At 39.9% G+C, this 10,983-nt stretch overlaps 1 protein-coding gene across 1 annotated transcript; it reads right to left on the reverse strand.

The window, feature by feature from the left end:
• Window positions 1-5,403: 5,403 nt before the first annotated feature.
• SMIM10L1 (small integral membrane protein 10 like 1) lies at window positions 5,404-9,602 on the reverse strand. Its single transcript, XM_077756472.1, has one exon. It carries the CDS (start codon window positions 9,469-9,471, stop codon window positions 9,235-9,237), a length of 237 nt encoding a protein of 78 aa, XP_077612598.1. The 5' UTR covers window positions 9,472-9,602; the 3' UTR covers window positions 5,404-9,234.
• Between the last annotated feature and the right edge of the window lie 1,381 nt (window positions 9,603-10,983).

A 10,983-nucleotide genomic window follows, 5' to 3' on the forward strand; every position in this document is an offset into this window, starting at 1 on the left:
TAATGAAGACCACTGAAGATCCATTTCAACTTTTGTTTTTCTCACTGGATTCTGTTAGATACTACTAAACATCACAAACTTTCCCTAGAATGACCTATAAACTTAATAAGCAAGCATCGTTGTCATTATGACACTTGCTAGTAACAAGAAAATACTTGAGACAATATGAATATAAAATATATAATGCAACATGTATTAATTTTATACATGCTAACAAATATTTATTACATTCATATGTGAGGGAAAAAATGATTATTTAGAAAAGAAGATCCTTTCCAAGTTGAAGTAGGTGGAATATTTGTACAATACTAAGTTAAAAATAAAGGAATAACAATGCCAGAAACGGATAATCCCGTAACATCAGACATAACTTTTAAAACAAAGGAACAGACTGTCATTATGAATCCAAGCTAGAATAGACACTACATTTGTTGGATAAGAGAAAAAAATCGACTTAATCTATGAAAAGAAATTGAATAATTATCCGTAAGTGTAGAATAATGCCTTTACGTCTACTATATAAGGATTAAAATCGCACTTAGACACCGAGTTTGTGTGGAATGTGTGTCTGTGTGTATCCCACTTAGACACTGAGTTTGTGTGGGATGCACCGAGTTTGAGTGGGATGTGTGTCTGTGTGTAAGGATTGATTACATGAACACTCGTGTATCTCGTCAAAGACGACAAACACAAACAACTCACGTGCCGGGGATAAGAAAAGAAAGCTTACAAGAGACTATTGTGTATTTTATAAACTTTAAACATGTTTGTGTGTCTCTATAGTGCTAGGTTGACTTTTCTAATACGATAATTGAAATGAAATCAAAGTACCTGAAAATGTGTCTAATCTTAAGGCCAGCAGGTGGCAAAACTGTGCTTGCTATTGATATTGCGATTTTGAATACAAGTCTGATATCTAGAGATTTTTAGAGATTATCATTTTAAACATATTTTAAAACTATCCACAATGAAGACTTCTTTGTTTAACTGGCCATAATTTTTTTCAATTGTAGAAGCAAACAAAAACCAAAAGCTAGATAATCAATGTTGAAAACAAGTGGGTTGTACGTTAATTTTGATGGAACAGTAGGTCAAGTCTGATGCTGGGCCGAATGTAAAACCATAAGGGTTTTGCGTAGTGGACGCTTATTCCAGGAACTGTCCCGTAGGGTGCTCTGATGTCACCGTGATGATGAGGACCCCTGCACACCCAGACCCACATAAAGATTTAGATCTTTTAAAACATATTTTTCAAAAGATTTTATTAGGTAATCTCTACACCCAACATGGGGCTCAAACTTACAACCCTGAGATGAAGAGTCTCATGCAGTTCAGGCTGAGCCAGCCAGGCCACCTAAAGATTTACATTTTTCAACTTCACACATTATGTTGGACACTGTAAGAAATTTCCTGGGTGGGGGGTGGGGGAATTAGACAGTGATCAAAAGGTACAAACTTCCAGTTATATGAAAGATGTGTACTAGCGATCTAATTTATAACATGATGACTATGATTAACATTGCTGTATGGTATGCAAAGACAGCGGATCCTTAACGTCTTTCAAAGTTGCTGAGAGTGGATCCTAAAAGTTCTCATCACAAGAAAAAACACTCTCTGGGTGGGTATCTCTGTAAGATAGTGGATTTTAACTTAACTTACTGTGGTAAGCATTTTGCAATATATGTAAGTCAAGTTACAATGGTGCACAGTTTAAGCTTATCTCATGCTGTGTGTCAACCAAATCTCTATAAAATGGAAAGAGAAGAAATTTCCTAATGGTTGTCCCTGGGATTATCTTGCTCTAGGAAAGGTGAAATGCTAATGTTGGCTATATTTAGATTCAGATATCGAGGATAATTTGGTTTAGAGTGCATCCCGTTCAGTAAGAAAGTTAGATTGCTTTGCATGTAGTAGAAAGGAAGCAAATTTAGTTTTAGTTTTTAGATTTACACTCTTGGTATCAGTCAGCTTTAACGGCCAAGGTAAAAAAGATTTAAGCAACCATTATGAGTGGGATTTAGCAATAAATGTCTCACAGGGACTATGTAGCAAAGTTGGGGGGATGAAGCTATAAGCAGGGGCCTATTCCTGACAATAAGAAGCACAGAAAATAACTATTAAAACATGAGGCCTGGGTTATAGACTGGTTAGTGACTACTGATGTATTGCATTTTCTCTATTAAAAAGATGATTTGAGATTAAGGTCCATGCCTCCCCTTCCCATTAAAAAGAGCCTGCGTTAGAGACTCTAGCCATGATCCAAGAAAAGCTACTACTATCACATCTATAGCTAGACCCATGCAATCAGGAGAGAATTATATCTTATTCTGGGACCAAGTTATTGTTCTCAATGATTGCCATTGCTTTCTTGCCAGTCACTTCCCTCCAAAAGAAACTTTTTTTGAAAGATTTATTTTAAGTAATCTCTGCACCCAACATGAGGTTTGAATTCACAAGAGTCACATGCTCTACAGACTGAGCCAGCCAGATACCTCTAGAAAAACCTCTTTATAGTCTTAATGTACTGAGTTTTATTTATTTTTTAGTTTGCCCACTCCTGAGACCAGGAGAGTTGCAAATAGCTTGTTTTTAAGGCCAAAAGAGGCTTTTGCCTGAGCCCTCGCCCTTGGTGTAGAGCTTGGCCTGGACTCTTGCCTGAGCTAAGACAGTTTAATGTTTAAGCCATATGGTCTTGAACTTTACTGAAAGAAAAGGCGCCAATGGAAATAGACATGGGTCAATACAGATTTCAAAGGTGACATTGTTGAATTTCTGATGGTTTGGGTATTTTGTCTGCTGTTCCGGATTGACTTTCATGCACTCTGAACCAGGGGCTTCCTTAACTGAGATACAGAAACAAGGGGGCCATGTGCAAAACCCGTTCTTCCACACTCCACTCATCTGTGACATTGGTTAATGCTCTTTGCAGGAATCTATGCCATATGCTGGATGACTCTCAGGATAAATCTTCATTTAAAAAATCGATCAGATGATTGGTTTGATCAATTCAGAAAAAAAATCATCGACGGAGGTTATTTGTAGGAAAAAAATCACAGGTGACAGATGGGCTCTTTTCAAATGTTATTTTCAATTTTAACACTTTTGGGAAACACCAACATCCATACAGCTTTAGAACACAGTAGGTACCTCTATTCCTTAGCACCATGTTTAAATGACTTAGTTTAAAAAATAACTACTTTTGGGGCGCCTGGGTGGTTCAGTCGGTTAAGCGTCTTGACTTTGGCTCAGGTCATGATCTCGCGGTTGGTGGGTTCGAGCCCTGCGTCGGGCTCTGTGCTGACTGCCAGCTCGGAGCCTGGAGCCTGTTTCAGATTCTGTGTCTCCCTCTCTCTCTGACCCTCCCCTGCTCACGCTGCCCCTCTCTCTCTCTCTCTCTCTCAGAAATAAATAAAAAAAACAAAACAAAAACTACTTTTTCCTTTCTTATAGACCTAACCTGACCTCTGAATTTTAGGGCCTCCCATGAATTATAGTCCTCTTAGACTTCAGTTTGAAAGGCTCTCAAAGTTTTCTTTTTATAAATTGGAAAACTGAGGTAGTTTCTTAAAAAATAGCTTTTTTTCAAATTAAACCTCTTTTGTTTCTTTATTTGTTGGCCCCACTTTCCATGATTTCAGAGCAAAGACATTCCAGGCACACTATTTCATTAGCGATTTTTATCTTTTGGTTGTGATAATTTATTTTGCTTCCCTTTGGTTCCTATGAAAAGGTATACTGAGTCTATTTCACGCAATATATGAACAACATTCATTCCTCTTTGTTCATGGATGCCCACCACAATCACTCTGTGAATAAATCCACATGCTTGGTATTTGAAAGCCATAAAGATGGGCAAACTTTCCTAATGTATGCGGCAGATCCCTAATTAGGATAGAACTGGAAGGCGTGCTTGGCCTCAGATGTACTGCAACAGAAGCTACTAAGAATTCCACAGTTTCTTCTTATAATTTGTTGTAGGCACTCAGTAATGTCCTTGGCCTTTTGATTGTTCTAAGAGCATTGCTGAGATTTGTATTTAGTGTGGAGGAGAGGTGGGGAGAAGTGAACTTCAGCTGTGAAGATTCATGACTTGTTCTGGTGGCTATCTTGCTGGGCAATAGGTTATTAAAGAATTCTTATTAAACTTGTAATGAAGTTCCCAAACTCATGGTAAGGCAAGCAGACTTACATGACTCAACTGAACCCTACTGTGGAAATTCTATTTACTGCAGGGATTCCTTTCTTGGTTCCCTTACTTGAAGCCTTCCAAGTCTACTCCTCATACTACTTTCCAGGCTCAGTTTCTGGCATTTTCCTCCCCCTGTCATTTTGTTCCTAAATACCTAAGTTTTCTATTCTTGCCCCTTTATGTCTCCATGTGTAAGTCCTATTTTCTTTTTGACTCTATTAAATCTATTCAGGCTCTATCAGGAAAAGCCCCCATTAAAATAGAATTCTTAAGACTTTTAACAGCAAATTTGGTTAGGCCTCCTCAAAGCAGTGATGGACAGTTTCAAAATTCACGATGACCTGATCGCTACACCTTAGGGAGAAAAAAGGTGTTTCCTTTCCATTCTAGGGGTAATGTCTTTTTCTGTTTCCCTTCATCCCCTTCTCTACAAACGGGCCAAATGATGTCAGGCAGCAGTATAAAATACTGGAACTTACATATGAAATTATATTGAATGTTTATATTCTAATACATAAAGCCCTCAATAATTATACTATTGGAAAAAAAAAAGATATTGCCAACTATTACCCAGGTAATACTTTTGTTTGAAAATTCAAGAAACAGGATTATTCAGAACTACCTATACATTATAAAAAATTGACTCCCTCATCAAAAGTATCTTTAGAGATAAACTTAAGGCTCAGCTGTGGCTTGGCCAATTACTATGACCTTGGGAAAGTCACTTAAGTTCTTTAAAATCCCAGTTTCCTTATCTAAAAAATGATAATAAAAAGATCTTCCTCGTAGGGTATACATGAGAATTATGGAGATCATGTATGTAAATAACTTTGCATAGTTCCTGGTATCAGAAACTCAAAAAATGCTGATAATGATGTGCCCTTTTAGCCAAGTAATTGCATGCATTTTTGCTCTCTACCAAAAAAACAAACAAAAACTCAAAAAACAAAAAAACAAAGAAAATTAAATTCTTGTTCCCTAACTTTTAAGTTACCTATCTTCTGTGATCACCATTTCCCTTTTATAGTTAAAATATAACACAGTCGTCATTCTGTAGCATTTTTAGCAGCTACAGTGCAGGCATTTTTTTCTTTTATCGGTGAGAATTATGCCACCTCTTTGCTTCTTCATGCTTGATAGATCCTTGGACCAATCAATATTCATCATGGCCTGAAAACGCTCAGTTTATGGTAATAAAGTGAATCACTTTAGTATCAGGGGCAAACATATCTTTATTTCCTTCATTGATGATTCTGTGTAGAAAAAAACAATTAATTTGGCATTTATTCAACTGTGCTTATTATCTACATTACATGAGGCAACGCTCTGAGTAAGGGATAGAGCAATGACCGTCTTTGGCTTCACGGATGTTGCCTAGAAGGATGCTAAGAAGATAAACCTATTTGCACATTAGAATAAGAAGTGGTTTAGTCAGGGCAAAAATCGTGTTTTCTCCCCTGTGAAACTTCAGTACATTATAAACGTGGGAAGAAAAATATAGACTGAGTGTAAGAGCAATTGTGAAGGGTAGGTCATGGAGGCTTCCTTCGGTTCCTACTTTATATTTGCTGATACTGTATGGGCTGTAAAACTGGATAGGATACAGTATCTTCCCTCACAGAGTTTCCAGTGTAGCTGGAAGATATGATATATAGTAAGTGCTAAAGTGACTTTCGTTTCTTTAGTGTAACAAAAGGCGATTGATCTGAAGAAAAAAGGTTGAAGAAGGCGCATGTTCATGTAGCCACTTGAATGGGGTATCCCCGTACCTCACTGTACCAGGGCGAATGGCAGTCATTCTTTGGTACAAAGACATTAGGACATCCAGAGAATAGTGCCGCTCACCACCTAAGTCCCTTGGCAGAGTTCATTGATCAAATTACATAGCTGATATTTTAGATTAAAACGTTTTAGTTTCTGCACTCTCACAGCAATATGTAATAACCAAGGGAAGAGGTTATAGAAATCGGTCTCTGGGATATTTACAAACCAAGCCCCACAACTGATAATTAACGCACAGTCAGGCAAAAATGAGGCAGCCAATGAAAATGGCCTAGGTTGCTATTAACACAGCCCTTAGATGGAGTAAAAGAAATTAACTCTGAGAGGGTCAGGGGAATCTGGGAAAAACTAAATTAAAAAAGTGACAACAAGTGTAGCCTGAAAACACAGCTAGAGTTACAATAGGCCAAAAGAAAAAAGGGAAAAAAGGAAAGAAAAAGGGAAGGGAAGGGAAGAGGAAGGGGAAGGGGGAGGGGATGGGAGGGAAGAAAAAGAGTCAAGAAGCAGAAGAAAGTAAAATAGTAAGAGATGAGGATGTGACCAACAGTTTGCCTAGACACACGGAATAAAGGGTAGGAAATACAATTTCCCAAAGCCAGACCTGGTGTTGAAAGGGGCACTTAAGTATTTTACAACCCTAGAGTATACCTGTTGGTTGCACACAATTAGTGGAATGCAAAATACAGCAAATAGTTTAAATCTTGACCTCTGCAAACTGTGACCCCTTTAATCACACCTAAAATCCTTCTGGAGGCTCTGCACTCTCAACCCCACCCCCCAGCTCAGTATCTTACAGATCTCCTTTAGGCCCGAGAAGCTCTACTGGAAAAAAATCCACATTCTGAGTGAGTTTTAAAGTTTCATTCACATGTTAATGAGATACTCTGTTAGAACAAATATGGTTTATTGTGTATGCATCAAGCACTAAGTCAGGCTTATTTTTAATTCCCAGACTGATTTTTCAAAGTAGGTATTTAAAAAAAAAAAAAAAGTTTATTGTCAAGTTGGTTTCCATATAACACCCAGTACTCATCCCCACAAGTGCCCTCCTCTATCAAAGTAGGTATTTTTATCTTCACTTAATAGTTAAGGAAACTGGGTTTTAGGCAGATTAATGGACGCACCTAAGACCAAAAAACGAAGTTTGTATTTTAACAGTGATCTGCCTGATTTAAAACCTCAATTTCATTTCACTATGGTGGCTCTTAACCAGTGCTGTATATTTCAAATGCCTGTGGGGAGCTTTTAAAAATAAAATTTATTATTATTATTATTTTTTTAATGAGAGAGAGGGAGGGGGTTTGGGGGAGAGATTCCTAACTAAGCAGGCTCCACAGTCCGTGTGAAACCTGACTCGGAGCTGGATCTCACAACCCAGGGATCATGACCTGAGCTGAAATCAAGTCCGACGCCGAACTGACTGAGCCACTCAGGTGCCCCTAAAATAAATTTTAATCAAAGAAATATACATACAGTTAAGAAAAGCCCAAATAATACTGGTACACTGGTAGTGAAAGACAGCAATCCTCCACCTTTTCTCTACTCATTTCTGATGTTTTTCTCCAGAGATAGACACTTACGTTTATTACCATTTTTTCTGAATGTGTAATATACTGATTTATTACCTTCTCTACATTAGCTCTTGATTGATTCTTCCCCATTACACATCTCTCTCCTCTCCAATCCCCCCAGTGTTCCACAATCATTTCCTGTTGCATCAACATTCAGCGTTCATATAATTATGACTGACTTTATAGGACTAGTACTATTCGTAATTGGAAGTATGCAGTATGGTTCTTGAAAAATTTTGAATTCTCCTGTTTCATAATAACTCTGTTTCCTTAAAATTTTTTTTTGTTTTTATGTATTTTTGAGAGAGAAAATGACAAAGCATGAGCAGGGAAGGGGTAAAGAGACAGAGACAGAATCTGAAGCAGGCTCCAGGCTCTAACCTGTCAGCACAGAGCTTCAGGGGGGTGGGGGTGGCTTGAACTCACAAGCCCTGAGCCAAGCAGGATGTCTAGCCGACTGAGGCACCCGGGAGCCCTTAATTTTCCTTAAGTTTCTTTAATTTTAAAAAATTCCTCAGATCATGAATTCATCCCCAGGTGCTGAAAAACTAAATCTCTTGTCTTTATATTCAAACACATCTGGTACTCTGTTTTTTTGTTTGTTTGAGACATTCCAACTAAGTTTCTATCTTTAGGCATTTCTTCTTGAATTCAAGCCATTCTCCCCTACTCCCATCCTCTTTAATACAGTTATATTACGACTGTAGCATCTTTATGGCATACTCTTTATGCTATTTAGTCTTGAAATAATCAAATGCTTCTTTTCCACGTCAACAACAGACCGCATCTCTAAACTTCCTACTTTATAAGGACACCATTAGCATTCCATATACCTTCCCTCCTCCCCTTTCAACAACCCTACTTGAAAACTGTACTTTTCCATTACCAAAGCTGTTAACATTTGCATTCTACCTTAACCATAATTAAGTATCCTCTCAAAAGATAAAAACCATAAACATTATATACATTAATTATTATGATTATGTAAAGGTTATTCGCAAAGTAGCCAAGGGCAGTGCTCTGTATGACTGGATTTCCTTTTCTTTGGCTCCAAGGTCTTGAACTACAGGGATACTGAAATAGAGTCCATATTCTAAAACTCCAACCCTCTGTTCAAAATCCAGCATTTTGCATTGTTTGATATTAGAAGGACGCTTTTCCTGTACAGTTGTGCTTTTTTTCATTGAAGATTTCAGATTGTCACTGTTTTTCTCTTGTTGAATATATTTGCCTTCCACGTATATCTTTAAGATCGTCAGCTTCTTAGTCATTCAATGTCTTGGTAACAATCCAATCCCACCATCCCGAAATTTGTTTTAATTTGGACCGTGAGCCTGTACATTAAAAAATACTTTTTTCTGAAAACTTCAGTAGCCGCCCTTGTTTCCAATGCATCACGTTCGCCCTGCTTTTCAGGATGCAAAGCTTCTTAAATACTGTCGTAGGCCCTAACTGAAGTTCTTCGCCGTCCAGGAAAACCGCGAACTTCCGCTCTCCAGCCCTCTCTCCAGCCGCCACCCGCTTTCCGCCCCGGCCCGGGAAGCCCCGCTAGGAACGAAGAGCGCAGCCGCACCGAGCGCTCGCGCCTCTCGCGAGACTCCGGAGCTCCAGCTCGCAGGTTTCTCTCGCGCCGCCAGGCCTCCTGGGAGTCCGCCATGTCCTGGCCGGGACGGCGGCAGCGTAATCACGGCACTAGATGTGTACCTGCAAGCGGATGTTGAGGATCACCGAGCCCGCGACGTAGAAATACGGGAAGTTCATTCGAAGCTGCCAGGCCAGCTCGAAGAAGGCGAGCAGGGTGCGGGAGAGCCCTTTGCAGAAGACTCCGTAGGAGCTGGGGGCCCCGGCCGTGCTGGCGGCGCTGAGGGCCAAGGAAGACGGAGCCGCCGCGGTGGCCATGAGTCTGGTGTCGCCGCCCCCCCAGTGCATAGAGCCGAGGGTTACCCCGGGACTGCAGACCTCCGACCCGCGGCCGGGGCGGCTAACGGGCCGCGGGACTGACCTGCGCCTCCCGCTGCCGCAGCTTCCTCCCCAGCGGCGCCCTGGTCCCGGCAGCCGTTGGAGCTCCGCCCCTTCCTGTTTAATGCTCCTACTGGTTCTTAGCACTTCGAGCTAAACAGGTGGTAGGTGCGCAGGGGTTATATATATATATATGCCATACACAATGTCTTATATAGAGACACGCAAACAGATAGTATTTTGTCTTTAAAGGGAAGAAAGAAAGTTAAATAAAATCGTGTAATTCGCCCGAGAGAACACAGTTTGTAAGGGTTGAACTCAGGTTTGTCTGCTCTGTGATCCGGGTATTGGCCGGGAATCTCACCCTTTGTTTCATAAAATTAACCCTAATATTAGGGCAAGATGAACTCCTTACAGAAGCCAGTTCAGGCACAAAGTCTCCTTGTTAACACCCTATAACTGTAAAGGAGCACAGTCTCGGGCTATGGATTTTCTTATGTATTAGGACTCTTTCAGTTGTAAGTGACAGAAACACTTAAGCAAAACAAAACTAAACGCACACACATACGCATATATACTTCTCTTTTTGGGCAGGACATATTACACATATACAGTATCATATTCCCACCCAGGTAAACCCATGAAAAGTCCCCGATTAGGTATGGGAGATTCTACCTTTTCTGCTTGGGGATGCACCTGTAACGTGTGGCCAGGCTCCAAAGGTTGGAATACCACTAACATACCCACTCTGAATAACCTTAGGGTAACATAGTGTATGTCCCATAGCCACATACTCTTCTAGTGTTTAAATGATGCACACTTCATTAACTGATTTCCCATTTGAACTGGCAAGTACTGCATTTTTCATCATAGACAAATTCTGTATTTAAAGATTATTCAGATGTGTAACTTCTGATCAAAACCTTCAGATTATAGTCTAGTTCTGAAAAGCTTTGTTCAGATAGCCCGCATCTCACCCTGCAGTGAATGGCGGTAGTGACTCTTCCAAGCAGAGTTATGTGTCCTAGAGACCTGTTTGTGTATATCCCGATGATACGGTTGGTACAAATAACATGATGCCGCTCTGTGGCATGAAATTTGTGAAATGTAAATGTGTGTCCCCAGCTAGAATTTCTTCTGCTTAGCTGTACGAACACCACCCAAGCAACACTGTGTACGCAGCACTTAGAGGAACTGATTAGAAGTCATTTAAGGCAACTTCAAGATATAGAATATTTGAAAATATAAGATATTCTGAAGAGTAGTGTAAGATAAATGACAGCTCTAAGAACCAGGAGAAAATGTGTAATTTTAGCACACAAGTATACTGTACTGTTTCTGAAAATTGAAAAGGTAATGGATGTATTGGGGGTCACCGAAGGCATTCCATTTCCCAATTTGAATTTCCAACTGTATAAAACTACATGGACTCATTCTCTTCTACTGTTTCTCTGCCAGCTCCCCGCTGCCGCCGCCCCCCCC

Source organism: Crocuta crocuta, unplaced genomic scaffold (genome assembly GCF_008692635.1).
Source record: "Crocuta crocuta isolate KB4526 unplaced genomic scaffold, BGI_CrCroc_1.0 scaffold262, whole genome shotgun sequence".
Classification (NCBI taxonomy): domain Eukaryota; kingdom Metazoa; phylum Chordata; class Mammalia; order Carnivora; family Hyaenidae; genus Crocuta; species Crocuta crocuta.

Excerpts from the sequence above, each read along its gene's own strand:
- SMIM10L1 (XM_077756472.1), bottom strand. The coding sequence starts at position 9,471 with ATGCACTGGGGGGGCGGCGACACCAGACTCATGGCCACCGCGGCGGCT.